Consider the following 25709-nt stretch of genomic DNA (forward strand, 5'->3'; position numbering starts at 1 on the left):
TATCTAAAATTTCATATTTTCTGAAAAAAGGAAATATTTTTATAATGTTTATTTTTTTTTTAGTCCTGCCAAAATGCATAACAAGCATATGTTTTTTTGTTTTTTTTTTTTTGTATGAAATTGTGTACTAATATTAAACAAAAAGCATCTTTTGTAATTTTGTTATAGGTCTGTTTATCTGTGAACAGTTAAAAACATCCCTGTTTGACTTGATAAACAAGCGATGTCTTGATATACAAGTAGGTAGTGTCATGTCATAACTGAGTATAAAAGAGAAGAGACCGCCTCTAAGTGTAGCAATGTGGTTACATTTAATGAAGGTTCAATATTTAGCAACTCACATGGTTGATGATTAAAAAAGGCACATCTAAGTATGCCGGCATCCAGGGTAAAGCCGTCCACATAGACCATCCTCTGCACTGCCATCTTCATCATCCCTTCCACGCTGTGCTCCACCAACAATTCAGAGCCTCACTTTCAGATCACTCTCCTGCAGGACAGTCTTCCCAATCACGATTGCAGACTGACATCAGTGAGCACCAGTGGTTCAGAAAATGGTCTATGTTGACAGCTTTACCCCGGATGCCTGCATACTTAGATGTGCCTGTTTAATCATCAACCATGTGAGTTGCTAAATCTTGTACCTTCATTAAATGTCCCCATACTGCTACACTTAGAGGCGCCCTCTCTTCTCATTTATACTCTGCAGCTCCTGCTGGATTTTGTTTCTAATCCCCTTGTGGAGGCACCATTTGTGGATGGACATTTTAGGGTTACACAACCTATCTTGCTTTGTTCCGGAAACATGCTTTGGATTCAGGGGAGGGCTGGCAGCCTTAAGCCTGGGGGGCAAGTCAGGTCAAGTGGCCCGTTGAACTACCGAATCAACTCACCATCCATGCCCAGCTTTTTAGTGGGACTGTGACATTGCGACAGACAAATCTGACACAAAGTGACACTTTTTGGGGACCAGTGACACTAATACAGTGATCAGTGCTAAAAAATGCACTGCTACTGTATAAATGACAATGGCAGGAAAGGGGTTAACACTAGGGGTGATCAAGGGGTTAAGTTTGCTCCTAGGGAATGCTTTCTTACTGTGTGGGGGATGGATGTACTAGAGAAAATAAAAAGATCTGTGTTTCAGCTCAGCTGAAACACAGATCTCCATCTTCCTGTGACAGAACAGCCGTCTGCCTTGTTTACAAAGGCAGACCGCCGTTCTGTCATTCTCCTGCATGATCGCAGGTGACCTGCTGATTGGCTCCCGCTGTGTCGCGTCCCCTAGAACCCGTGCACAAAATCACGCATCGGTATGTGATTTTGCACAGCCAGGCCGCCCTGCCACACTATATATGCGGTGGGCGGTCTGGAAGTGGTTAAGCTGGATGAATGGGTCCTGTAGTCCTGCACTAGTTGGGGGATCGGGGGTGGGTGACACATGCTGAGCTCTGAGGGGCTTATGCTGGGACCTGTAGTCCTTCACTTTTGGGGGGATTACATCCCCAAAAGCAAAGGACTGCAAGTCCCAGCATGAACCCTGGCTGAGATCTACACATGTGACCTCCTCCTTTGCGGCCAGCTTACGCTCCCATGACACAAGGGGGAGCCCTAGGGGACCTCAGGGACCCAATACCTTTAAAGAGGTTGTAAACCCATGAAACTATTTTTTTTTTTTTTTTGCTGCAACCTGAAAGAGAAACCCATAATGAGCTAGTATGCATCGCATACTACCTCATTATGAAATACTTACCTTAGAACGAACCCCCGCTTACCTGTATGACGGGCGACATGTCCAGTCACCCGTCTTCCGGGATTGCGGCATCCGGCCATCTGATTGGCCAGAGCCGCGGGAGCCGACGGTCACGGCACCGGACTCTGAAGGAACGGCACCGGACTCTGAAAAGATGGCACCAGCGGCCATTCCTTCAGAGCGCATGTGCCAGTGACGTCACTGGCTGCATGTCAGGTAATTATCTCTTTAAAGAGGAAGTAAACCCTCCTCTGACACTTTTACCTATAGGTAAGACTTTATTAAGGCTTACCTATAGGTAGTGTAAATATCTCCTAAAAATGCACTGTTTAGGAGATATTTACCTTACATGCAGCCAGTGATGTTACTGGCTCATGCGCTCTGAAGGACCGGCCGCTGGTGCCATTTCTTCAGAGTCCGGTGACGTCACCACGGCTCCGGCCAATCAGATGGCCGGATGCCGCGATCCTGGAAGACAGGCGACTGGACATGTCGCCCGTCATCCAGCTAAGCGGGCGGCACGGCGGGGGCTCATTCTAAGGTAAGTATTTCATAATGAGCTAGTATGCGATGCATACTAGCTCATTATGTCTCTCTTGCAGGGTCAAAAAGAAAAAAAAAAAAAAAAAAAGGGTTTACAACCTCTTTAACTGGACTGTATACAGCATGTATATTGATGTATAGCTGCTCCTGGCTCTAAATACTTGTCTCATACCTGTATAATACAGGTATATAGTGCCAGGAACAGCTATACATCAATATACAGGCTGTATACAGTGCCAGGGGGAAAGTACAGGGAAAAAATGTCCACATCATGTCACTTTTTTTTTTGGTCACTCACTGGCTGCTCTTCTCCGAGTGACAGTGCCAGGGGAAAGTACAGGGAAAAAATGTCCACATGTCACTTTTTTTTTTGTCACTCACTGGCTGCCGCTGCTCTTCTCCGAGTCCCGACCACCTCACAGACACTGTCCACCGCACCGCAGCAGGTAACTTCACTAGAATCAATCTGGATTGCCGCTGACCCGCTGTTGCCCGTTGCAGACTTGCAGTTTCCTAGGCCAGGCCAGCCACCTCTTCTGCATCGGCCCCACGTTGATGGGATGGAGGGAGGAGCCGAAGGTGGGAGGGGCCGGGCGGCTGGGGCCAGTGATCGGCGCGGAGGACGGCCGACGGCTTTGCATGATGGGTCTCCTCTCCTCTCTGCTCTGGAGACCGCTACGTCACTGGTTGCTAGACGCTAAGCGGCCGGTGATCTAGCAACCAGGTCTCCAGGGCAGGGCCATGGCAGGAAGTGACAGCGTGTCTGTGACTGTGACTCACTGACTAGCGACATACCATACCGACGGACGGCGGGACTGACCCCAAACTGAGCGGCCTTTTCTGAGGGGGATTAGACCGGCCCGGGGGGAAATTGCCACCTTGCCCCCCGGGCCAGCCCGTCTCTGTTTGGATTACAAGCATGTTTCTGGAACGAATTACGCTTGCAATCCAAGGTTTTACTGTAATAGTAAAATATAATCAAGGGGGGAATCCTGCGCTAAATGAGAATATATATGAAGGATCAAAGTAATGTTTAGCAGCTAAAACACTGGACCTATAGAAATCCAAACAGTAATAAGTATCAAATAGTGCAGCGCTAGATAGTAACAATAATGACTATATTCCAAAAAACATTAGTGCAGTGAAGTCGCATAAGGTCAAAATAAACGTCCATGAAAATCATGAATCCCAAAACATGGATCTGGAGTGGAGAGCAGAAAGTCCAAAAAAGAAGGTGAGGTCCCAAGATATGGTGAGCAGAAAGAAAACACCCGTGATGAATGAATAAAGGTGGCTGCTTACCAAAAAGAATGGACCCCCAACTTAATGGACAGGTCAATCAGACTTGAGACAAAACCACTCAGGATGGACTCTTTCCTCCACAGAAAATGGACATGGGTCATCTTCAGTGACTTCTTAGCTCTCCAGGGTATAACAAGCAGCCATGGTATAGCTTATAATAGCTCCGATATTAGTGGCAACCCAAATGGAAAGGAAGGAGGGAGGAGACCATAGCGTAATCCAGCAAAACTGATCACTCAAAGTTTATTTAAAAGTTCTACTCACATAACATAGAACAAAAACAAGCAAACATAAATCGCGGCGTCCCGCGGTAGTGAGATGAGCCGGCGTCAGGAGGGGCGTAACAAGCGTGGTGTCCGGAACCGCCCGACCGGTTTTGTCAAATGTGACGTTGTCAGGGGCGTGGTAATAATAAAAATAAAACTTGATGTATAAAGAAGAGGTAAAAAATAAATAGTAAAAAGTGGAAACAGGATACTTACGCTTACATACGTACTTGCCAGACCAGCGCTTATCTGCCTGGCAGACAACTTGAGATGCTCCACTTAGTTCATATCCTTTCTGACAGTAGATGTTGCACCGAGTCCCTTTCACAGTTTTATAATAGGATCGGGAAGGGCTTGTACAGGAGGCATGTCCGTTTTTAACTTTGATGGGAGAGCACCAGGGGGTATCTGAGAAAATATTATTCAAATGTTATGTAAAGTGACACATAAAAACCAATAAACTTTGCATCTGATTGAATGCACATTAGGAAGCATTTAAACAACATAAATCAGCAACGTCTACCTTTTTTTTTCTGAAAAATAAAATAAATAAATAAAAAGCATGTGTGTATAAAAAAAGTAATGCTTTACTTGCATAAATTACTGCCACTCCTACCTGAAGCCATAAAACATTTTTTTATTACAACCTTCAGTCATTGCAGAACCTGCATGATGCCATTTTGACAGGTCATCTTTGCTCCCAGATTATGTCACTACTAAATCTTTTTGATGCCATAAAGACTGGTCCTTTTACTGGCAGCTGAAAGCACTGATGCCATGATGACAGGTTCTCGATGATATTGGTTCAAGTCACTGCTACACAAGCTTAATATCCTTATAACAGCACCCCTATAGCAAGGCTTTAATTCATGGATATCATACATCTTAAAAGCATTTACTTTATGCCTTATTTGTCTGCATTATGTGGCTTTTCCAGTCTCATTCATGAATAGAAACATCTACTTAGGTCAGTTTGAGTTTGACCTGAACCCAGCAATTTGGTGTCCAGGAGAACAAACTGACCACATATGGCCAGTATGCCCACCCAATTGAACCCCCTGGCTGATGTAGCTGTCAGCCTGTTATTTAGCAGGAGTATCACTACCATCTCTAAATGACAGTTTCCCACTGGCTTTTCTTTGAAACTGGTAAATGATATCACCAAGGCTGCGCTTAACCAGCCTCAAAACCCAATATTTTATATTCCTGATATGTGTCTATTGTTTCATGTACTTGAATGAAAAAGTCTCCTGTTCTCTTTGTATTGCTTCCTTTGTGTGAAATCCCTTGTGTTCCTGCCAGTCCCTCTGCTTTGCTATTAAAAACTGACTACACTAAGCAGGAGAGCACACCATGGCCAGTTTTCTAGCTATGCTGGGAACTCGGTCTGCTCTCCTCATATGACCAGACTTGTCCTGAAATGCCACCCTGCACAGCCTTTTACTGGGAAGATAAGTATGCTGCTTTTTCTCCTCCTCTAGCTCTCCTCCTGCAGCTGAGAACCGAGGGAATATGATCACTTATAAAAAAGGGAAAAAAGCTGTTTATGTTTTTTTTTTTTATATATCTATACACAAATGTTTTGCCTTTCCTTTCTATTTTAAACTGAATTGGTTGTTTTACAATGTAAGGGTTTACATTTACTTTAAAGCTGTCATTTGTGATGGCAGTAGCTGGAGGGCAGCATTACCATGGTAGAGAGTCCATATTGTCCGGTGTCACTCATCATGATTCACATGAATCTACACCACATGACTAACATTGGATTTACATTAAGGGCATTGTCCTGTCTATGCCAATGTCAAGGTGTACAACAACTGATCTGTTTAAATCACCCTTGTTGTTTTCCTAAATCCAGGTTTCTCAGACTATGGCCCCCCAGCTGTTGCGGAACTACACATCCCATGAGGCATTGTAAAACTCTGACATTCACAGATATGACTAGGCATGATGGGAATTGTAGTTCCTGAGCAACTGGAGGGCCATAGTTTGAAGACCCCTGATCTAAATTGTCTTTAATAGATCCAGAGCAGGAGAAAAACAATCAAACTGCAACAGACTGTGATAAGGATCCTGTCTTTTCTTTCCTTCTCTCATGAAAAAATAGGCTAGATCCCTACTGATCCACTCAAAGGGAGAAGAATGGGCAAAGAGTGGGTCTCTGCCATATTGGTGGTAACCACTTTAAGACTAGGCCTTTTTTTGTCATTTGCTGATTACAAGTAAAAATCAGTAGATTTTTTTTGCTAGAAAATTATTTAGAACCCCCCAAACATTGTATATTTTTTTTAGCAGTGACCCTAGAGAATAAAATGGCAGTTTTTGCAATAATTCATGTCACACTGTATTTGCGCAGAGGTCTTTTAAACTTAATTTTTTTGGGAAAAATACACTTTAATAAATTTAAAAAAACAAAACCAGTAAAGTTAGCTCAATTTTTTTGTATAATGTAAAGGATGATGTTACACCGAGTAAATAGATACCTAACATGTCATGATTTAAAACTGCGCACGCTCCTGAAATGGCGACAAACTGCAGTACCTAAAAATCCCCATAGGCGACACATTAAACATTTTTACAGGTTAACTGTTTAGGCTCCATGTACACGGGACATTGTAAATGGCCGTTTAGGAACAGTTGGGCGTTTTTTTCAGATGCCCCTGAACCCATCTACATTTTATCTTATCTGTCCATGTACACAGGGTCGTTTACAGTCATTTGCAGGCAGTTGAATTCAGGGACGTTTTTTTGAATGCAATTATTTGCGTTCGAACGTGTGTTTCCCAGCTTTTGAAACGCAGAAACACGGCCGAACGTGACCAAACGTGATGAACGTACATTCAGCCACGTTATACGTTTTTTTACTTCCATTCAAAATCAATGGTTCCCTATGGAAGCCTATTGATTTGAATAGAAGTCTCACCGCAAGTCGGATCAGTATGACCCGACTTGCGGTGCGAATTGCACTGTGAGAATCTTGAGGGGGAACTCCACGCCAAAAAGGAGAAAAAAACTGCGTGGGGGTCCCCCCCCCAGGTTCCAAACCAGGCCCTTCGGGTCTGGTATGGAATTTGAGGGTAGCCCCACGCCGAACGTGGGGTCCCCCCTAAAATCCATACCAGACCCTTATCCGAGCACGTAGGGCAGGAAGGGGGAGGGGAGAAGCGAGCGGACCCACCCCCCCCCTGGACCATACCAGGCCACATGCCCTCAACATGGGGGGGTGTTGGTGCTTTGGGGCAGGGGGAGCTCTGCACCCCCACCCCAATGCACCTTGCCCCCAAGTTGATCCCCACAAACCCTGGCCGGTGGTTGTGGGGGTCTGCGGGCAGGGGGCTCATCGGAATCTGGAAACCCCCTTTAACAAGGGGCCCCCCCAGATCCCGGACCCCCTCCCTATGTGAATGGGTATGGGGTACACTGTACCCCTACCCATTCCCCCCATAAAAGGTAGTGTATGGAAATAACGACAGGAGACGTTTTGGAAAGTTTATTAAAAATCTTCATCTGTTCTTCTCTGCTCTGGTCTTCTCCCTCTCCTGGTCTTCTGGTCTTCTGCTCTTTTGCTGTGCGCTCTTCTGCTCTTTTGCCCTCGGCTCTTCTCTTCTTCTTCCTCCGGTCCTTCTCCGACGATGTCTCCGGTGATTATGCCGGTCTCCGGTCTCTGAGGCTTGTTATATAGCCATTGTGGGCGTGGCCCCCGATGACATCATCGGGAGGCCCCACCCCCTCATGTCACAGATGACGTCATCGGGGGGCCACGCCCACAATGGCTATATAACAAGCTGCAGAGACTGGAGACCGGCATAATCACCGGAGACATCGTCGGAGGAGGACCGGCGGAAGAAGAGAAGAGCCGAGGGCAAAAGAGCAGAAGAGCGGACAGCAAAAGAGCAGAAGACCAGGAGAGGGAGAAGACCAGAGCAAAGAAGAACAGATGAAGATTTTTAATAAACTTTCCAAAACGTCTCCTGTCGTTATTTCCATACACTGCCTTTTATGGGGTGAATGGGTAGGGGTACAGTGTACCCCATACCCATTCACATAGGGAGGGGGTCCGGGATCTGGGGAGCCCCCTTGTTAAAGGGGGCTTCCAGATTCTGATGAGCCCCCTGCCCGCAGATCCCCACAACCACCGGCCAGGATTGTGGGGATGAGGCCCTTGTCCCCATCAACATGGGGGCAAGGTGCTTTGAGGTGGGGGGTGCAGAGCTCCCACTGCCCCAAAGCACCTACACCCCCCCATGTTGAGGGCATGTGGCCTAGTATGGTCCGGGGGGGTGGGGCCCTTTTTGCTCGTCCCCTCCCCCTTCCTGCCCTACCGGTCTGCGTGCTCGGATAAGGGTCTGGTATGGTTTTTGGGGGGGACCCCACGTCGTTTTTTCGGCGTGGGGCTACCCTCAAATTCCATACCAGACCCGAAGGGCCTGGTTTGGAACCTGGGGGGGACCCCCACGCAGTTTGTTTCCCATTTTTTGGCGTGGAGTTCCCCCTCAACATTCTCACAGCGCAAGTCGCGCCGCAAGTCGGATCATCCTGATCCGACTTGGGGTGCGACTTCCATTCAAATCAATAGGCTCCCATAGGGAACCATCGATTTTGAATGGAAGAAAAAAAACTTATAATATAGCTGAACGTATGTTCATCACGTTCGGTCACGTTTGGTCATGTTCGGCCGCGTTTCTGCATTTCAAACGCATGGAAACACACGTTCGAACGTAAATAATTGCATTCCAAAAAACGTCCCTGAACTCAACTGCCTGTAAATGATTGTAAACGACAGTGTGTACATGGACAGATAAGATAAAATGTAGATGGGTTCAGGGGCTTCTAAAAAAAACGCCCAACTGCTACTAAATGGCCATTTACAACGTCCCGTGTACATGGAGCCTTAGAGTTACAGAGGAGGTCTTGCAGTAGAATTATTGCTCTCGCTCTAATGATCTTCTCACATGGTTTGAACACTATTTACATGTGCGGCATGACTTACGTATGCGTTTGCTTCACATGCGAGCTCAGAGGGATGGGGCGCTTTAAATTTTTTGTTTCTTATTTATTTTACTTTTTATTTTTACACTGTGTCTTTATTTTATTTTTTTTATCACTTTTATGCCTATTACAAGGAATGTAAACATCCCTGGTAATAGAAATAAGCATTACAGGTCCTTTTTTTTTAGAGATCTGGGGTCAAAAAGACCCCGAATCTCTCATTTACCTTTAAAAGCAAAAGTCATTGTGACTTCAAGAAAAAAAATTAAAAAGTTGATGGCCAAGAACTGAAAGTGAGGTCAGAGCTTGCTCCGGTCCTCCAAGGGCATAGAGCCAAGTGAGGGCCACCTCGCCCTCACTTGTCTTCCTGCCCAGCTGCCAATTGTACCAGATCGCTTCCAGGTTTACCAACGGCTCAAGTAGCACCTGGAAGGCACCAGAAAGTGATGGGAGGGGGGCCTCTCCCACCTCCTTTAAAAGTGATCCCATGGTAAATCCACCCCTGGCACCACTTTTATCGAAAAGCCAACCCCGTACTGTAAATAAAGATACTGAGGTTATCCCAGCTAGCTGCTGCCGTACCTCGATATTTAACATCAAAGTAATTACATATATTTACACTTAGGTAGTCGGCAAGTGAGCAGCTATCTCTATAATAAGGATCCTGTCTTTTCTGTCCTTCTCTCATGAAAAATGAGTCTGGATCCCTACTGATGTAATCAAAGGGAGGGAGGTGGGCAAGGAGTGGGCACATGCTCAGAAGATTCTCTGCCATATTGGTGGATGGGGCTTGACTGAAATATTCTCCAGGCAGCTAACAAATGATAAATACTGTATATGTAGGTTTACAAACATCTGTTACATCTAACAACACATTAAATTAGGAAAAAATTGTTTCCTTTGTGGAATAATCTTGGCTCTATAAAAGAATGGTACAATTTATAGGTTTACTCAACTTTGGCATGTTAGCAGAAATACAGTTACATTCTGTTTTGTCTATCAACTTAGTACAGGTTCAAAGGGTTAGGTAGGTTCACACCTGTGCAGCCGTGTGGACCGCAGTTTGCACAGGTGTGAAAGCCAATTCATTTGAATGGGCTGCTCTGCCGTGAGATACACTGGAAAGAATTGCAGCCTGCATGGAAACCTCAGTTCCCAGTACAGTTGTGATTTTCAGTGCGGCCGGTGTGCCGGTGGGTCCTGTGTTTCTCTGTGTGGGTGGTTGCGGCTTCCGGCATTTGTGCAGTTCCTACAGTGGCATCAAATGTGAACCTAGCCTTAGTTCACGTTTACCAAAAAAAACTGCCTTAACTGCAAAAGCAGTTTTTTTTGTAAATGTGAACTAAGGCTAGGTTCACATTAATGCAATGGGTTGGAAACAAACCCACCAATTTAAAGTGGAACTAAATCTCTTCTCCTTTAAAGCCAAGGAAGCTGCCATCAGCCTCTGTTTGATATGCAGTTGTCATGGCACCAGGCATTTGATAACTTTGATTGAGAGTACAAAAAACTACGACAGTTATTGTTCATGGCAGCCATGAAGGTAACTGTTTTGGGACACAATTGATGAGTTTAGTTCCACTTTTTAATTGTTTCCCTAAACAGTTTGATTCAGGACATGACTTGAATGATAACTCTTACAGTTACTGGTGTACTTATCTTAGCTCTTAAGCAAGCAGTAAAACCATCAAATGTCTGGTGTCATAGTTGATGCCATGTGCAGCACAATGACAACTGCAGATCAAACAGAGGCTAAGATGGCAGCTTCTTTGGCTTTAAAGGATTTGAGGGTTTCATTCTGTTTTTAGAGACTGCTACTGGAACTGGTTATGGTGTACGGGATTCCGTGGCGGCCGGAATTTTTAAAGTCAATTTTTAGCCCACTAGGGGCACCGGCCTATTGGTGGGTATGGGGGGGTGGGGTTTTGCCATCCCTCTGCCTCATGCCGTCAATCCATCCCTCTGCTCTGCCTCATCAAATGACCATCCCTCCCACCACCATCCCTCTGCCTCATCCCATGACCATCCCTCCCACCACCATCCCTCTGCCTCATCCCATGACCATCCCTCCCACCGCCATCCCTCTGCCTCATGCCGTCAATCCATCCCTCTGCTCTGCCTCATCCCATGACCATCCCTCCCACCGCCATCCCTCTGCCTCATCCCATGACCATCCCTCCCACCGCCATCCCTCTGCCTCATCCCATGACCATTCCTCCCACCGCCATCCCTCTGCTCTGCCTCATCCCATGACCATCCCTCCCACCGCCATCCCTCTCTGCCTCATGCCCTCATCCCATCCCTCCCACCCCCATCCCTCTGCCTGATCCCATCTCTCCCACCGCCATCCCTCTGCCTGATCCCATCCCTCCCACCCCCATCCCTCTGCTTGATCCCATCTCTCCCACCGCCATCCCTCTGCCTGATCCCATCTCTCCCACTGCCATCCCTCTGCCTGATCCCATCTCTCCCTCTGCCATCCCTCTGCCTGATCCCATCTCTCCCACAGCCATCCCTTTGACTGATCCCATCTCTATCACCTCCATCCCTCTGCCTGATCTCATCCTTCCCACCGCCTGATCCCATCCCGCCCACCTCCATCCCACCGCCTGATCCCATCTCTCCCACCGCCATCCCACTGCCTGATCCCATCTCTCCCACCACCATCCCTCTGCCTGATCCCATCTCTCCCACCACCATCCCTCTGCCTGATCCCATCTCTCCCACTGACATACCTCTGCAGGGGGCCTGTACGATTGTCACTGCATTGAAAGGGGGCCTGTATACTGGTCACTACATTGAAAGGAGAATGTACGCTGGTCACTACATTGAAAGGGGGCCTGTACGCTGGTCACTACATTGAAAGGGGGCCTGTGTACTGGTCACTACATTGAAAGGGGGCATGTACGCTGGTCACTACATTGAAAGGGGGAATGTACGCTTGTCACTGCATTGAAAGGGGGCCTGTATACTGGTCACTACATTGAAAGGGGAATGTACGCTGGTCACTACATTGAAAGGGGGCATGTATGCTGGTCACTACATTGAAAGGGGGCATGTACTGTGCGGTTTGTGTTAGGGGGTCTGTACTGTGGGGTTTGTGCTAGGGGGCCTGTACTGTGGGGTTTGTGCTAGGGGGTCTGTACTGTGGGATTAGTGCTAGGGGGTCTGTACTGTGGGGTTTGTGCTAGGGGTCTGTATTGTGGGATTAGTGCTAGGGGGCCTGTACTGTGGGGTTTGTGCTAAGGGGCCTGTACTGTAGGGTTTGTGCTAAGGGGTCTGTACTGTGGGGTTTGTGCTAAGGGGCCTGTACTGTGGGGTTTGTGCTAAGGGGTCTGTACTGTGGGGTTTGTGCTAAGGGGTCTGTACTGTGGGGTTTGTGCTAAGGGGCCTGTACTGTGGGGTTTGTGCCACTCTCAGTCAGTGTATCCCATAATAGGGTGTCTCTCACAGTATATCCCATAATAGGGCCCCTGCTCCCTATTATGGGATATACTAGTACTGATGAACCCCTTAATATGTGATATATTGGGAGAATTTGTTCACGCAAGCAAAATACAGGGGACAAAATGGGTGGGGTCTATAAGGAGTGGGGCTTCTGAGAAATGGGAGGTGTCAAAATAGAAGGGCGGGGTCTGGCGCCCCCCCATCTTAAAACTTCACCAGCCGCCACTGATGGGATTTAAAAAGCACGTCTGTTGGGTTGGGACAGCTTGGATATGATTGGTATTCTATGTATGTAACATGGTGATGGTCTGGTGGTGTAAGAATTCTGATAATTTGGCGTCCCACGGGGCAGATACGCCTGTCGCCCCCGCGTATGACTGGCAGTGGGTGAGCTTGATCAACCTGGACATCACCCTCATCTCTAGTGGTACCGCTAGGGTACATGCATGTTTTCCTGCATTTCCCAGGTGATTGACCACCCCCAGCTGTTACAGAAAATGGTTCTCGGGTCCATCATTGGTCATTGTAGATATGCTAAACTCTAGATGTACCGTATGCTTGTCCCTCATTTTGTAACCCAGACTATCTTCATGTATCTCCTGAATTGTACTCGTTGTGAGTTTCTATTATTGCACTTGTATTTTGTTTGTAACCGCACTGTATTTCTTTGTTATTGTTTTAACTCTAATAAAACTTTAATGGAAAAAAACAGAGGGAGAACTATAGCCAGGAAAGCATATGGACTTCTATGCAGAACGCTGGGTATCATGGGAATTGTAGTCTGAAACATCAGTCACAGAATGGAACTTTTGCAATACAGTTCCCATAGGATATTGAGGAGGAAGGAGAAGGGGAGTAGGAGAGCAGCTTTTAGCAGACTGTACTGGGCAGGAGCTGAGGTGTGCACATTGATTCTGCTGCACACGGATTATCCCCCAGGCGAGTGATCAAAGACTGAGACCTGGGAGCGGAGACACCTGGGGCAGCGCAGTATGGACTTCAGTGATTACATCTGCACCATTGCTGCGGGGAGAACAGATCATCCTCTCACCCTTTACTTCCCACCACGTATCACCATGTGCATCTACCTTGCACCTGTGTCGAGACTTTACCATATCTATATTACATGCAGGTTAACTGGGACAGTCGTTAAGTGCACCAACACTATTAAAGGGCCCCAACGTTACCGGAAGAAGAACATCCCAAACGACTGCCCTTCCCGTTAATGATTCCGCACATCCCCTTTGTTCCCTGCTCTCTCCTCTAGCATCGCCATTATAAATGCAGTTTGGCAGTGTAGTTACTGCACTCAGTAGATTAAACTTTACTACTGCTCACTGCTGCACTTGAGATGGCCTTGCTACTGCTTATGCTGATCTGAACACCAAATGTCATCTTATGCTGAGTCCTAACTGTTAATTATATTGTGTACTAAATTGTGTTATTACTATTGTTAATCCATTTTATGCTTGCCTAGTTACCATCCATATTGGGTGACAAAATATTCGTTTTGCCTCTACTACCTGGTTTGGTGTCTGTTGTCTTTGATATTGCACTACTACTGGGTACTAAGTATTACTCTCAGTGATTTTCTGTGATATTGTATGTTTGTACTTTCAACCTAATGTGTTAGAGGGGCTAAGGTTCTTGAAGAAACTGAGGCAAAGAACAGAGGACCCGTCCTAATCAATAGCTCCTATGAGGGTAGCGCTACATAAAACATTACCACTAGCTATGGAAAGCACTGAACTTAGTTCAGGTCAACATGCAACATGAATGTATATATGACACATCCAGATAAATGTGATCTGCCCTAAAGGCCAAACGTTTTTGCAGAACCATATTAGTAAGATGTTTTAGCCCTCCTGAAAGGTCTGAACAAATATTTGTATTGTATATACTATTATATATATATATATATATATATATATATATATATATATATATATATATATATATATATATACACTATTATATTATATTATAATATACAATATATAAGTATATATATTATATAATAATAAACAATATATAAGTATATTATATATATATATATTACAATATATGTATTGCCATAAAACAATGCTGACTGTAGTGGAAAATTCCAAAAACCTCTAACCTGTATTTATAGGACTGCTAAGCTAACTGTGATCATTAGGGATGGCCTGCTGATCAAAGGATCTCTTTTATGTTTGCCAAATTTATCCAAGCCTTGCACACAAACAAGAAATCAGCTACAGCACATCTGGTTTGCATATTATAATTTCATGTGGGATGATATTGGAGGACATGATCTGATAACATTTAACAAAGTAAATTCACTAGGAAGTAGGAGTTATTTTAACAGTATTTGGTATTTTATCTCTTGATAGTTTGCTCTTAAAAAATGGCCAGTTTGCAAATATAAATATTGCTTATGGTATTTTTTGTTTGAACATATTTACAGCTCTCATGATGAGTTGTTATTTTATCACCAGTTGATTGTACACCATATAGACACCTTGTTGGAACAATTATTTCCAGCCCAAATTGTATCCAAAGCCATTTTTAAAATAGGTGAAGGGCTAGAGCCTCTGTCAGGTTTTAACTGCTGTCCCTGTCCCTGTTAGGAAGATTCTCCTTCCTTATCTGTCCTGGTGACCGTTGGCAGAATTAAAAGTGAAGAAAAATCCAAACTTTTATTTGTTACTGGCACCAGAAAAAGGAGAAATCTTTAAAACAAGGACACTTGATTTGGTGACAGTTGGCTAAAAGGGGATTTCCCCTTATATTGAAGAGTTTTTTTTTAACTTTCTCTGACATCTAAGGGACAGGAAAATAATGGATATCTCCCCAGCCAGACATAGATGACAAAAAAGCATGATGGGGGTTTCATCCATTTCTTATTTTACCCAAAGCTGAAAAAAAGGATTTGACTTTCGATATAATTTAGCCCAATGAGACTGTAAGAAGTGATAACCTAGAAGTAATCTTTGCATTTATTCCTAAATATGGAATGTTTTGACTGCACAGGAGACACAAGCGATATAGTCTCTCTTTCTCTGCTTTATACTGTAGATGATGCCATTACATACATCATTTTTTCTTTCAAAGGAATCACCAGCTTTTTGATGATGTGTTTTAAAGATTCAGGCTATTTTACACTTTGCTCCTGGACTGCTAAACTTAGCAGTTTATACTATGTTATATATTGTACAGGACACCAGGAGTGTGTCCTAAATGGAAGGTATATTTCCCCAATATTCGAGTTGTGGTCCCTTTAAGAGGACAGTTTGAAGACTTGGTTGAGAACTCAGGGGGTTCTCAAGCATGCAGGGTGAGGGATCCTGGGATAGCCCAGATTGGAACGAGAGGACTGATTATCAGTACTCTCTAAATCAGTAAGTTCCTCTCAGGACCTGGAACTTTGAAGGTTCAAAGTGTTTTGGGAGGGAAGAACCTCCAAACCCTGACTACATGGACTCTGCTCCTGAAGGGGTTAAGCCTCAGCAAAGGATGTCTTGAAAGGCAATAGAAAGGCATCAGCATCTGTGTTAGTGAGGCAGAGTGGAGAGGTTCACAAGCTGTGAGCACAGGTGAACCCTCTGATGTCCAAGGCATTTGTTGCTGAACCCCTTTGCGGCACCATGAGACAAGGGGGAACCCTAACTCAGTGTAGGACCAATAATTTTTTGGTGAGCCTGTCATATAGTTTGTTTTGATACCAGGATTAAGGACTGTTAGTTTTTTCCTTTTTGGTGAAGCAAACTCTTTGTGTCAACTTATTTTGAAGACACCAATAAAGAGACTGTTTGCTTTTACCAAACTTGTTTGGCTTACATTCCTGGACTACCTCATATCACAATATATATATATATATATATATATATATATATATATATATATATCTCAAGGTCCATAAAGACATGGATGAGCGAGTTTGGGGTGGAGGAACTTGACTGGCCTGCACAGAGTCCTGACCTCAACACTATACTACACGCTTGGGATTAATTAGTGGAGACTGCGAACCAAGCCTTTTCGTCCACATCAGTGCCTGACCTCATAAATGCGCTTCTGGAAGAATGGTCAACCATTAACATAGACACACTCCCAAACTTTGTGGAAAGCCTTCCCAGAAGAGTTGAAGCTATTATAGCTGCAAAGGGTGGGCCAACTCAATATTGAACCCTACAGATTAAGACTGGGATGCCATTAAAGTTCATGTTCGTGCAAAGGCAGACGTTCAAATAATTTTGGTAATATAGTATATATATATATATATATATATATATATATATTGTGCAAAAGAGAAAGCGATGCATTTAAATATAGGAAAATATTGTATTTATTTATTGGATCATATTTTTTAACTTCTTACATTAATGTTGCATTGGTACGAAATATATTTCAAACTGTGTCGCAATATGCAAAGTACCAAGCTATTTTTTAATTTGACTTTAACTTTCGTATTATTGTGAATATAAAATATTATCAAAATACTGTATAATATTATAGATCCATGATTACATTTTGTGAACAAAGGTGATGATAGCTATTGAATTATATAAGCTATATGAATTTTGAATGAATACCATACTGTATGTTAACTGGTTTGTGTACAGTTTACACTAGTATATACTAAATGTATTGTTAAGAATCTAGTAGGGGAATTATGATCCCTGAATATGTCAGGTGATCTTCAATAACATAGTCTACATAATTTATTATGAGATTGGTTTTCTATTAAGTTTCTTCATTCACCTTGGCTGTGGCTTTGTCCCTTGAAAGAGTAAAATGCTTGTGATTACACAGCCCTTCTTAGTTCACTGATGACGTATCATCCAAAAGACATAAAAATGATGAACATGTAATTGCTGGGGCTAGAAAACATTGAGAGGGTTTTAATAAAGACAAACAGACTGTGCACTTTGCAAGTGCAGTGGCACTTATTTTACCCTTAGTAAATGTGGTAAAGTTGTGTTGATTTCCATTCAGTCATGTGCAAGCAAAGCTGTTTTTTTTTTTTTTTTTTTACATTTTACTTTTACCTGATTGTGTATTCTTTACAAAAAGAAGCTTTCCCTCATTCACATTTATTAAGGAAATTAAGTCTACCTGCATTAGCAGAGTGTAACTACACGTGCAAGTGCACTGTCTATTTGCCTTAGTAAAACTACTATGTAGTACTACTTAGTATAACCACTATGATTTTCTGATCTACCTGATGTTCATCTGTCAAGATCTGCAAAAGATTTTGATTAAAGCTTTCTATGATCTGCAAGATGTCACTGTCTGCCTACACTGCTGAAACTGTAAGTTACACCTATCTCACCACAACTGTATCAGGTATAGGGATAACACTTGCAGTGCTTTGATTGGGGAAGCAGAACAGTTATGACATAAACATAAAATAATTGGTTCCCCAGAAAGAAATGTAAGAACAACTTTACACTTTAAAGATACATATAAAGAAGTCATATGCTCAGAATGTCCTGGCTAAAAGTTACCAGGGCCTTCTGGAAGAGCCTTGAATGATGACTTCATGGCAAGCCCCCTGAACTGGCAAGACAAATTAGAAGGAGGAAAGCTGATGTTATCAAGTGCCAGGATATTCAGGGAAACCACAAGCCTTCAACTTCCTGTGTATCCCGTGATTCTATATCCTGATTCCATTTGCTGACCTGGCTAGTCTTGACTACTATCTGCACCCTGTCTGCATTTACCTTGGCTTGTCCCCTAACCTCTGCTTCTGTCTGCTCCATTGGCGCCTGCTTCAGTGATTGGTTCTAGACCCACTCTGTACTCCTGCGCCTCCTGTTTACACTACCAGGGGCCCAGAGTCAGAGGCGTAAAAGAAGCCTTCCTCATCATATCAAGCTTTTTTACCAGGTACATGATACAGTGATAAACATCTTACAAAAGCTCTAAATTCTTCTCTATCCTTAAACAAAATAAAAAAGTTTTGGTTGCACTGGGGCTTCAAGTTCTGGTGCGTGGACATTAAGCTCATGCTCTTGACATGTACAACAGTTAGGATAAAAGGCAGCAAACAAATTACTCCTCTTTTTAATTAGGTGTTATTTAGGAGAGTTTGGCTTTTTTAGGGCACCTTTAATATCGACTGTATTTATAAGTTGTGTGTTTCATCTAAAAAATACAGAAAAACATGTATTTTTCAGACTTTTTTCAACTTCTTTATTGTAGCTGCCACTAAAAAGATTTCTTCTTGTTTACTTAGCAGCTGTACTCCTTACAGACTCCGATACAGACTAATCTTGTGGGATTACTTGTTATATTGTGCTTTTCTTCAAGTCAATGCCAACTGGGGATACATTTGTCATATGTGTGGAACATTTTTTGTGATTCTCTTCTTATGAGAAATATGAAAATAGCAGAACACAGCATAATGAACAGAATTGATTGTTAAAAGTACAGCACAATATCTGTTCTAGTACAGAGCAATCTTGTCTGAAACGTATTAGCAGCTGATAAGGTGTTGACTACTCTGTCTTATGTATGTGCACCAATATGGGTTCTCCACTCTGCTCTGGTCCCCCCTTGAATTTCTTTAAAAATGAAAAGACAATAATGCTAAATCATGCAGGATTACATTTTTTTTTTTGCTCACATTAATTGAATCTAGGGCTAATATTGCCTCTAGTGGCCCCTTATATATGGCTCTTTACTAGGCTTCCCTCTTAGACAGGCCATAGATGGTGTGATTTTCTTTCCTGCAACCACAGCTAGTGTTAATAGGGGAATCCCTCCCATGGAGCTATGGTGTTCTCCCGGGGGGTGGGGGTTTGTTGGATGGAGTGGGGAAGCCGTTCCTGCTGGGAGAACACACTGATCATTGCTAGCAGCTTCGTTGAATCAACTTCGGTATATTTAGCCTGCCCATAGATGGTTCAAATCCTGCTGAACTGGCCAAAATGTAAACCACCATGGCCAGCTTTAGCATTTTAGCACATTCCAGACACACAAGTGTTGGGCACTTCTCACCAACGCCATTTCCTCTTAGCTCTACAGATTCTGTATGGACCCTCTGCATACTGCTATATACCCTCTCCAGCAAACTATGCAATGAAAAACAGGGATATTTAGTTCACATATATTGCAATACAATGCTTAAGGCAACCTTCTGCATCAAATCAATCCCTCTTATGGCAAGCCCTACACTGCTTTGCCACTACAAATGCTACAGTGGACACCATGCCAACCTGGGGGCAATATCCTCTTAGCTGGCCAATCAGTGACATTCTGTAGTGGCTAGAGCAGCAACAATAGAGTTATCATTCTCTCCAGAGCAGCAGTGTGGAGAGAAAGTGTTTATAGTTGTGGGCTCAAGTAGCATACCAAGCTTACATCTCAATGTAAAATAGTTATTTCCTGGGAAAGAGAGGTCAGGAAATCTGGGAACCCTATGTGGGTGCCCTGCTGTTAAGGGGAAACCTGTGGAGCCACAACACATAGAGAAAACTTCCACAAATGCTGCCTATAGTGTCTAAATGTGAAAAACAAGATGTACACGGGGGCTGTACATGCATTACTTAAAATGGAAGAGTTTACTACTGTTATATCCTACACTGGTAAATGTAAGGTACAGAGATACATGTGTGTGGGACACACTACACTGTGTATGGAAGTGCCTGCAAGAGAAATAAAAAATATATATTTATAATATGACATAAATATAGAATTAAGTAGGAAAAAACAACATGAAAAAGACAACATCATAAATAAAACAGTTTGACATTTGTGATGGTTCTAAGTATGCTGCAGATGTCTGGCAGGTCTTAGTAAGCTAAAAGTAGTTTAATGAGAGCCAAACAAAGCATGCAGAGTAAGCAAAGCATTCACCTCTGTAGCGGTATCTAGAGTATGCATATACATCCTCATCATCTTCCAGTGGTGAATACCCCGATCCTAAAAGAAAGGAAATAAAAAAATATGGCAGAGAAAAAAAAAAATGTTGAAGCAGCAGTGAAATTAATATGATAAGCAGTGTTCTTAGAAAATATTATAAGCCAGTGCATTAAAGGTGCCATTCTGAAATTGTAAACTAGGTTATTTCAAGCAACATTTTTAGTTTATTCTTTAAAGTGGAACTTTACCAGAAAATTAAAGTTCTACTTTATCTCATCCTCCCCCTTTCTCTCCCACTTTTTTAATGTCTTTTTTTTTTTTTTTTTTAGGGTGCAGGTACCCCCCCACCTGCAACCTACTGGGACATGTCACAGGTCCCAGGAGGATGTGGGTTTATGCGACTCAAGCATGCGCCGCTTCCCACAGTAAAAATGGTAGTGTTGGGGACCAGTAGCTACTGACTTTTCTTTTTTTTAAAAGCTGAACTCCAGGCAGGTATAAAAGTCCCCTATTTAATCTTATGTATTATAAAATAGTAAGTGTACTTTTAAAATATCAAGTATAATATAGCTATATCTGCCTTTATATGAGATTCCTGTATATTCCTGCACAAAAAGAATTTGCCTGGAAGAGAGAAAGTCAGCTAGTCAGGTTGTGCTTCAGTGGACAGAGCTGAAATTGTAAAACTAGGAACTTGGTAACAGGACAATGGGATAAACCGAAGTGAGTACAGGCGGTCCCCAGGTTACAAACAAGATATGGTCTGTAGGTTTGTTCTTAAGTTGAATTCGTTTGTAAGTCAGAACAGGTACATTTTTTAAGTTTAGCTCCAGCCAAAAAAATATTTTTTAAGTGTTTTGGCTAGCATAGGGAAGGGTTAACACCCTTGTGACATTTGCCTTGCTGTCTGTGCCCGTTCAGAAGATTTCACCTCACTTTCTGTCCTTATGACAATTGGATTTAGAAAATTTTGGGTTGTTGTGAAAACAAGGATTGGAGATAAAGCTTCAGTGGAGATACCTTTTTCCCATGATAACTCTTCCAGGAGTGAATTTTCCTTCCCAGGGGTAGATTTCCTATCACTTCCTGTTGTCTCTCTCTGTTTGTAAGTAGGAGTCGTTTGTAAGTCGAATGTTTGTAACCCGGGGACCGCCTGAAGTATGACGATCTCATCAGTGTGGCTCTTTCATTGCCCATTCAGCAAGCTAGAGGCAGGTTGATGACCAAGTTATATTGTATAAAGATTAAATAAACTCTTTATACAATTTACATAACATGAATGTGTTATAACTGTTATGCTGTTAGCCTAGAGTTAATTTTTTTTTTTTTTAAATCACCCACAAGGTGGTCACCACAAATAAACACATTTCAAATTTCTCAAACTGTTTGATCTAATGATCTAATGCGTAGTGTGTAAAATTAATATCTGTGCTTTTTCAATTTCTATTATCTTTTTGCATGGATGTTGGTTATGGATTGCAGCAGCTATTAGAACACCTAACAGAATTTTATTGCTGTCTGTGTCCCCGTTAGGAAGATTTGCCCTCTTTGTTCATTATCATTATGGTTATCACTGACAGTGGGGTTGATGTACTAAAACTGGAGAGTCCAAAATCTTTTGCAGCTGTGCACTGTAGCCAATCAGCTTCTAACTTCAAAAAAGTAAATAAATCCCAATGATTATGAAAGAAAATCCCACATTTGAAGTAGACACCAGAACAGGAATTGAATAGAAATCTTCCATTGGGGACTTCCTCTCACTTTCTGCCGCAGCTATGGGACAGAAAAGGGAAGAGAAATCTCCACAATGGGACAGAGATGGCAAAAAAAAAACAAAAAAAAAAACGCAGGAGCATAATTCTTCCTTATGCTATCCAAAATGAAAAAAAAAATGTTTTGGAAGTTATGCCTGCAAATTGCTTGGGATTAAAACATCACCTAAGATTTCCTTAATTGTTGCGATTGACATTGGTTTTTAGTTTACCCTTAAACCATGACAGATATGATTTGGGGCTGCATTGGTGGATTGCATATTTACACCAAACCAAACATATATGTATGGAGGAACAGAAGAAGGGCTGAACTGGGTAAACATTGGTTAGTAAGTATTATTTACCCAAGAAAAAGGGGGGTCAAAAGTAAATTCCAGACTTTTGACACGTACTGCAGTACTCACACAGCCAATGTGATATTGCACCATGTTATAGTTTAGTATACTGCATTTAGCATTATTATATTTAACATTTTAGCATCAAAGTAAGCGCTGTAATATAAAACTGGTTAATGTGAATAATTAATTCATTCAAGTATTTCCATTAGAACCAAATTGTTCAGGGATTTGCAGCTTCACCTGTAACCAACAATCATTAGTATTTTACATAAACTTTTAAAAAGCACCGAAACATAGCAGCAATTATGCCAAACCTCTCTTTATTGTTAACAATCTCTCACCATTTAGTGACAAACCTAATAGCTTTATAGACCCAGTCTACACAGGCCAATATTTATGACACACAATTAAACACACATGTACAACAGTAGTAATGGAATGAGTGGACCCATGCATGGGGAATTCCACATCCTACCACTAAAGTAAATCCTGTGAATAATAGTCCACAATTGTACAATTAGGGATAGTCAAATCATGGATCACAAAGAGATAGTTTGGAAGCAATTTTTGATAAATTGCTTTTTCTAGCATAAAGTGAACCAGATCATGCACACAAAATCATTTACATATTCTGAACAAGCAGTGAAAGCACTTTAAAACAAGTTTTCATTCATCCCTGTATCTATAAGTATTGAGGACAAATCCATTTAAGTTAACACAGGAACTGGAATCTGTGGAGAGCACATCTTGGTAACCTACCAGTCCTACCAGTACACAGATGCAAAACAGATGTTTATAATCTGTTAGGCCCCTTGAGCATGGGATGGGCAGATGCAGCGTCCAGCCCCACTGCCTGCAGTCTGTCAAACTCTAAGGCAGGCTGCGCCTGAACATGCTGAATGCTGTAGCAAGTTTGCGTGTAGTAACAATGCATTCAGGGACAAATGCCCATAATGCAGGTCTTCTGTGTTCCAGACATTCGCCCCTGAACACAAAAGGGCACTAAACGTTGGTATCACTTGGTACAGCATTTAGCCCATCCAACAGCAGCCTGCCATAGATTTTGACAGGCTGCAGGCAGCGGGCTGGATGCTGCACCTGACCTGGGAGCACTAAATCTCCGGGAGGGACGCAGAGCAGCGTCCTTAAAATCAAACTGAAACTCAGAGTTTTTGTTGTGCTCTTCGAGAATGATGAATAACTTCATATTAAATGAAGCTAGAGAGAGGTGAGTAATGACTTATTTAAACACCCTTTAACTGCTTGTCAAAAATGTAATTATTTTAATGCCAATTGTCTGGGGACAAGTGCACTTTAACTCTTAGGACTACAAAGGCAAGCTTTATTCATGCTAGTTTGTGATCAACACAAATAAAGCTCAAGAATTCATACATCAGTTTTAGCAGGAATTTAGTTGGTTTATTCACTGGCCTAATTATCTCTTTGAAATTCCATATGAATAGTTTATTTATGGTATGTTTTAACTATGTTACAACCCACCTTGAAGAACTGTGAGTTGATGCCTACCATGGTATATTTCCACTATATCTGTTACCTTTTTCAAAAACAGATCTGAAAACAGATATTTTGTGGGCTGGGCCATCTGGCCATTTCTCGTCTTCTTGCAAAATTGCTTGAAACAACGAGGAGGAGATGTTCACACTAGTGTTTCTGATTCTTTCTGCTACATTCCTCATAATATAAAATAACATTTAAAAATCCAATAGAGAGAATGGGACCCCTGGGACTCATTGCAACACATGAGTAGACCCAAGAACTCAACCATAAATATCTCATCATTAGAGTTCTTGAGATGTTTAGAACAAGTTGGGTGGTTTTACTTTGTTACATCTGCCAAAAATATAATTGCCTGTTTTGGGTGGACAAAACATTTACGTTTATCACATCAGACCCTTAGAGAACTTAGTTAAAATTAATGACATATACAAGACCATATTATTTTTCCAGTTGAGTGCAAATGAATAATTCGAATATATTTGAAAAGTCTGAAAATAAACATACAATAATAGTTATTATTTTCTCATTCCTGGCAATTTTTTTTATGATTACAGATTGTTTATTCCAATTTGTTAATGTGAATATGTAATATACTATATTACCTCTAAATAATAAACATAACATTAGACATTTTGAGGATCACTGTCCTAGAACTGTAATAAACTCTAATGTATATCTTATTCACTAAGGCTTTTGCAAAGAGCAAGCAAAGTGCAAAAATTACCCGTGGCAACCAGATTATGGATTATCTGAAAGATACATTTTGATTAAACAGGATACTGCACTTTGCTTTTTACTTGCAAAAGTTTTTTATTTTGTAAGACATATGTAGATTAATAACATACAATCTCAGGAAATATTGCATGAGAAAGGTATACAATGTGTCATATACAGAGCCCACTCGGGAAGGGACTTTGTAATGATAACAATGGCAACAATGCAATACGAGATAGGCATGGTTACTAAAACAGTATTACTAAAACGTCTGAGGATCAGAACAGAATCCCAGCCCGCAAGCAAAGCACAGAAAAATATAACCATGGACCTCCATGTAAGTTACAAACGCCCTCTGTAAACCAGGAAGGGGAACCCCCCCTGCACTTTGCTTTTTAACCTTTCTAAATAAGCCTATATTATTGGGAATGATAATCCTCAATCTGAAAAAAAAAATGTAAGCCAAGTTTCAACACTCCAGCAATTTAACTCTGCAATATCTGACAGAAGGAAAGAAAATAATTTGGATTCAGCTGGAAACAAACGGACCGGAAACAACAATCAGTCCCAATTTGCGAAAAAATGCGATATATCCGAGTATATTCAAAATAAGACTGTTGCTGTCACGTTCATCCTTTTATATTCAGACTACATAAACCACACAATTACAGTGTCTGGATCACATCAAATGCAGAAGGAAATGAGAGGATAGTGATTAGAGACGAGATTTGTAAAGAATAGTAATTCAGACACATGCAACAATAGACTATGGTTGTACAGTATGAAGAAATCTGTTGGAGATTGCCTTTATCTTTAGCAGAATCATGCCTTTCTACCAAAAAGATTCAGTAATACATGCCACTGGATGTGCCGGTGAGAAATTAAAGTTGAAGATATAGCAAATTGTCTTATGCATAGTATGTCAATGGAATGTACACCTAACCAAGCAGCTCTTATATTTACTCAGTTGTGTGAATCTTTTCACAAGAAAAATATCTAATTAGCCACTCCATCAATTATCAGGTCAGCCATTCTAATTTTAACTACCCTGTCACAATACACAGTATAAAAGGAGCTGTTATTTAAATTCAATATCACCCACCCAACTCCAGCAATCTTAATCTGGGAGTGAGCATCCTAAAAACTGTGGAAAAGTCCTTCTTCCAGTGTCAGAAATATGTCATGTGCAGTGCAGTGGCATTATAAATTATATATATATATA

At 42.1% G+C, this 25709-nt stretch overlaps 1 protein-coding gene across 1 annotated transcript in view; it reads right to left on the bottom strand.

Annotated features, from left to right (window-relative positions):
- SRPX (sushi repeat containing protein X-linked) overlaps positions 1-25709 on the bottom strand; it is a 148871-nt gene that overhangs the window by 50247 nt on the left and 72915 nt on the right. Inside the window, exons 2-3 of the mRNA XM_082248004.1 lie at positions 20140-20205; positions 4081-4272 (exon numbers count right to left, since the gene is read on the bottom strand). Of these exons, the coding sequence (XP_082104130.1) occupies positions 4081-4272; positions 20140-20205 (258 nt within the window). The remainder of the gene's footprint in view (positions 1-4080; positions 4273-20139; positions 20206-25709) is intronic.

This window comes from Pelophylax lessonae (genome assembly GCF_965119305.1).
Source record: "Pelophylax lessonae genome assembly, chromosome: 2".
Taxonomy (NCBI): Eukaryota; Metazoa; Chordata; class Amphibia; order Anura; family Ranidae; genus Pelophylax; species Pelophylax lessonae.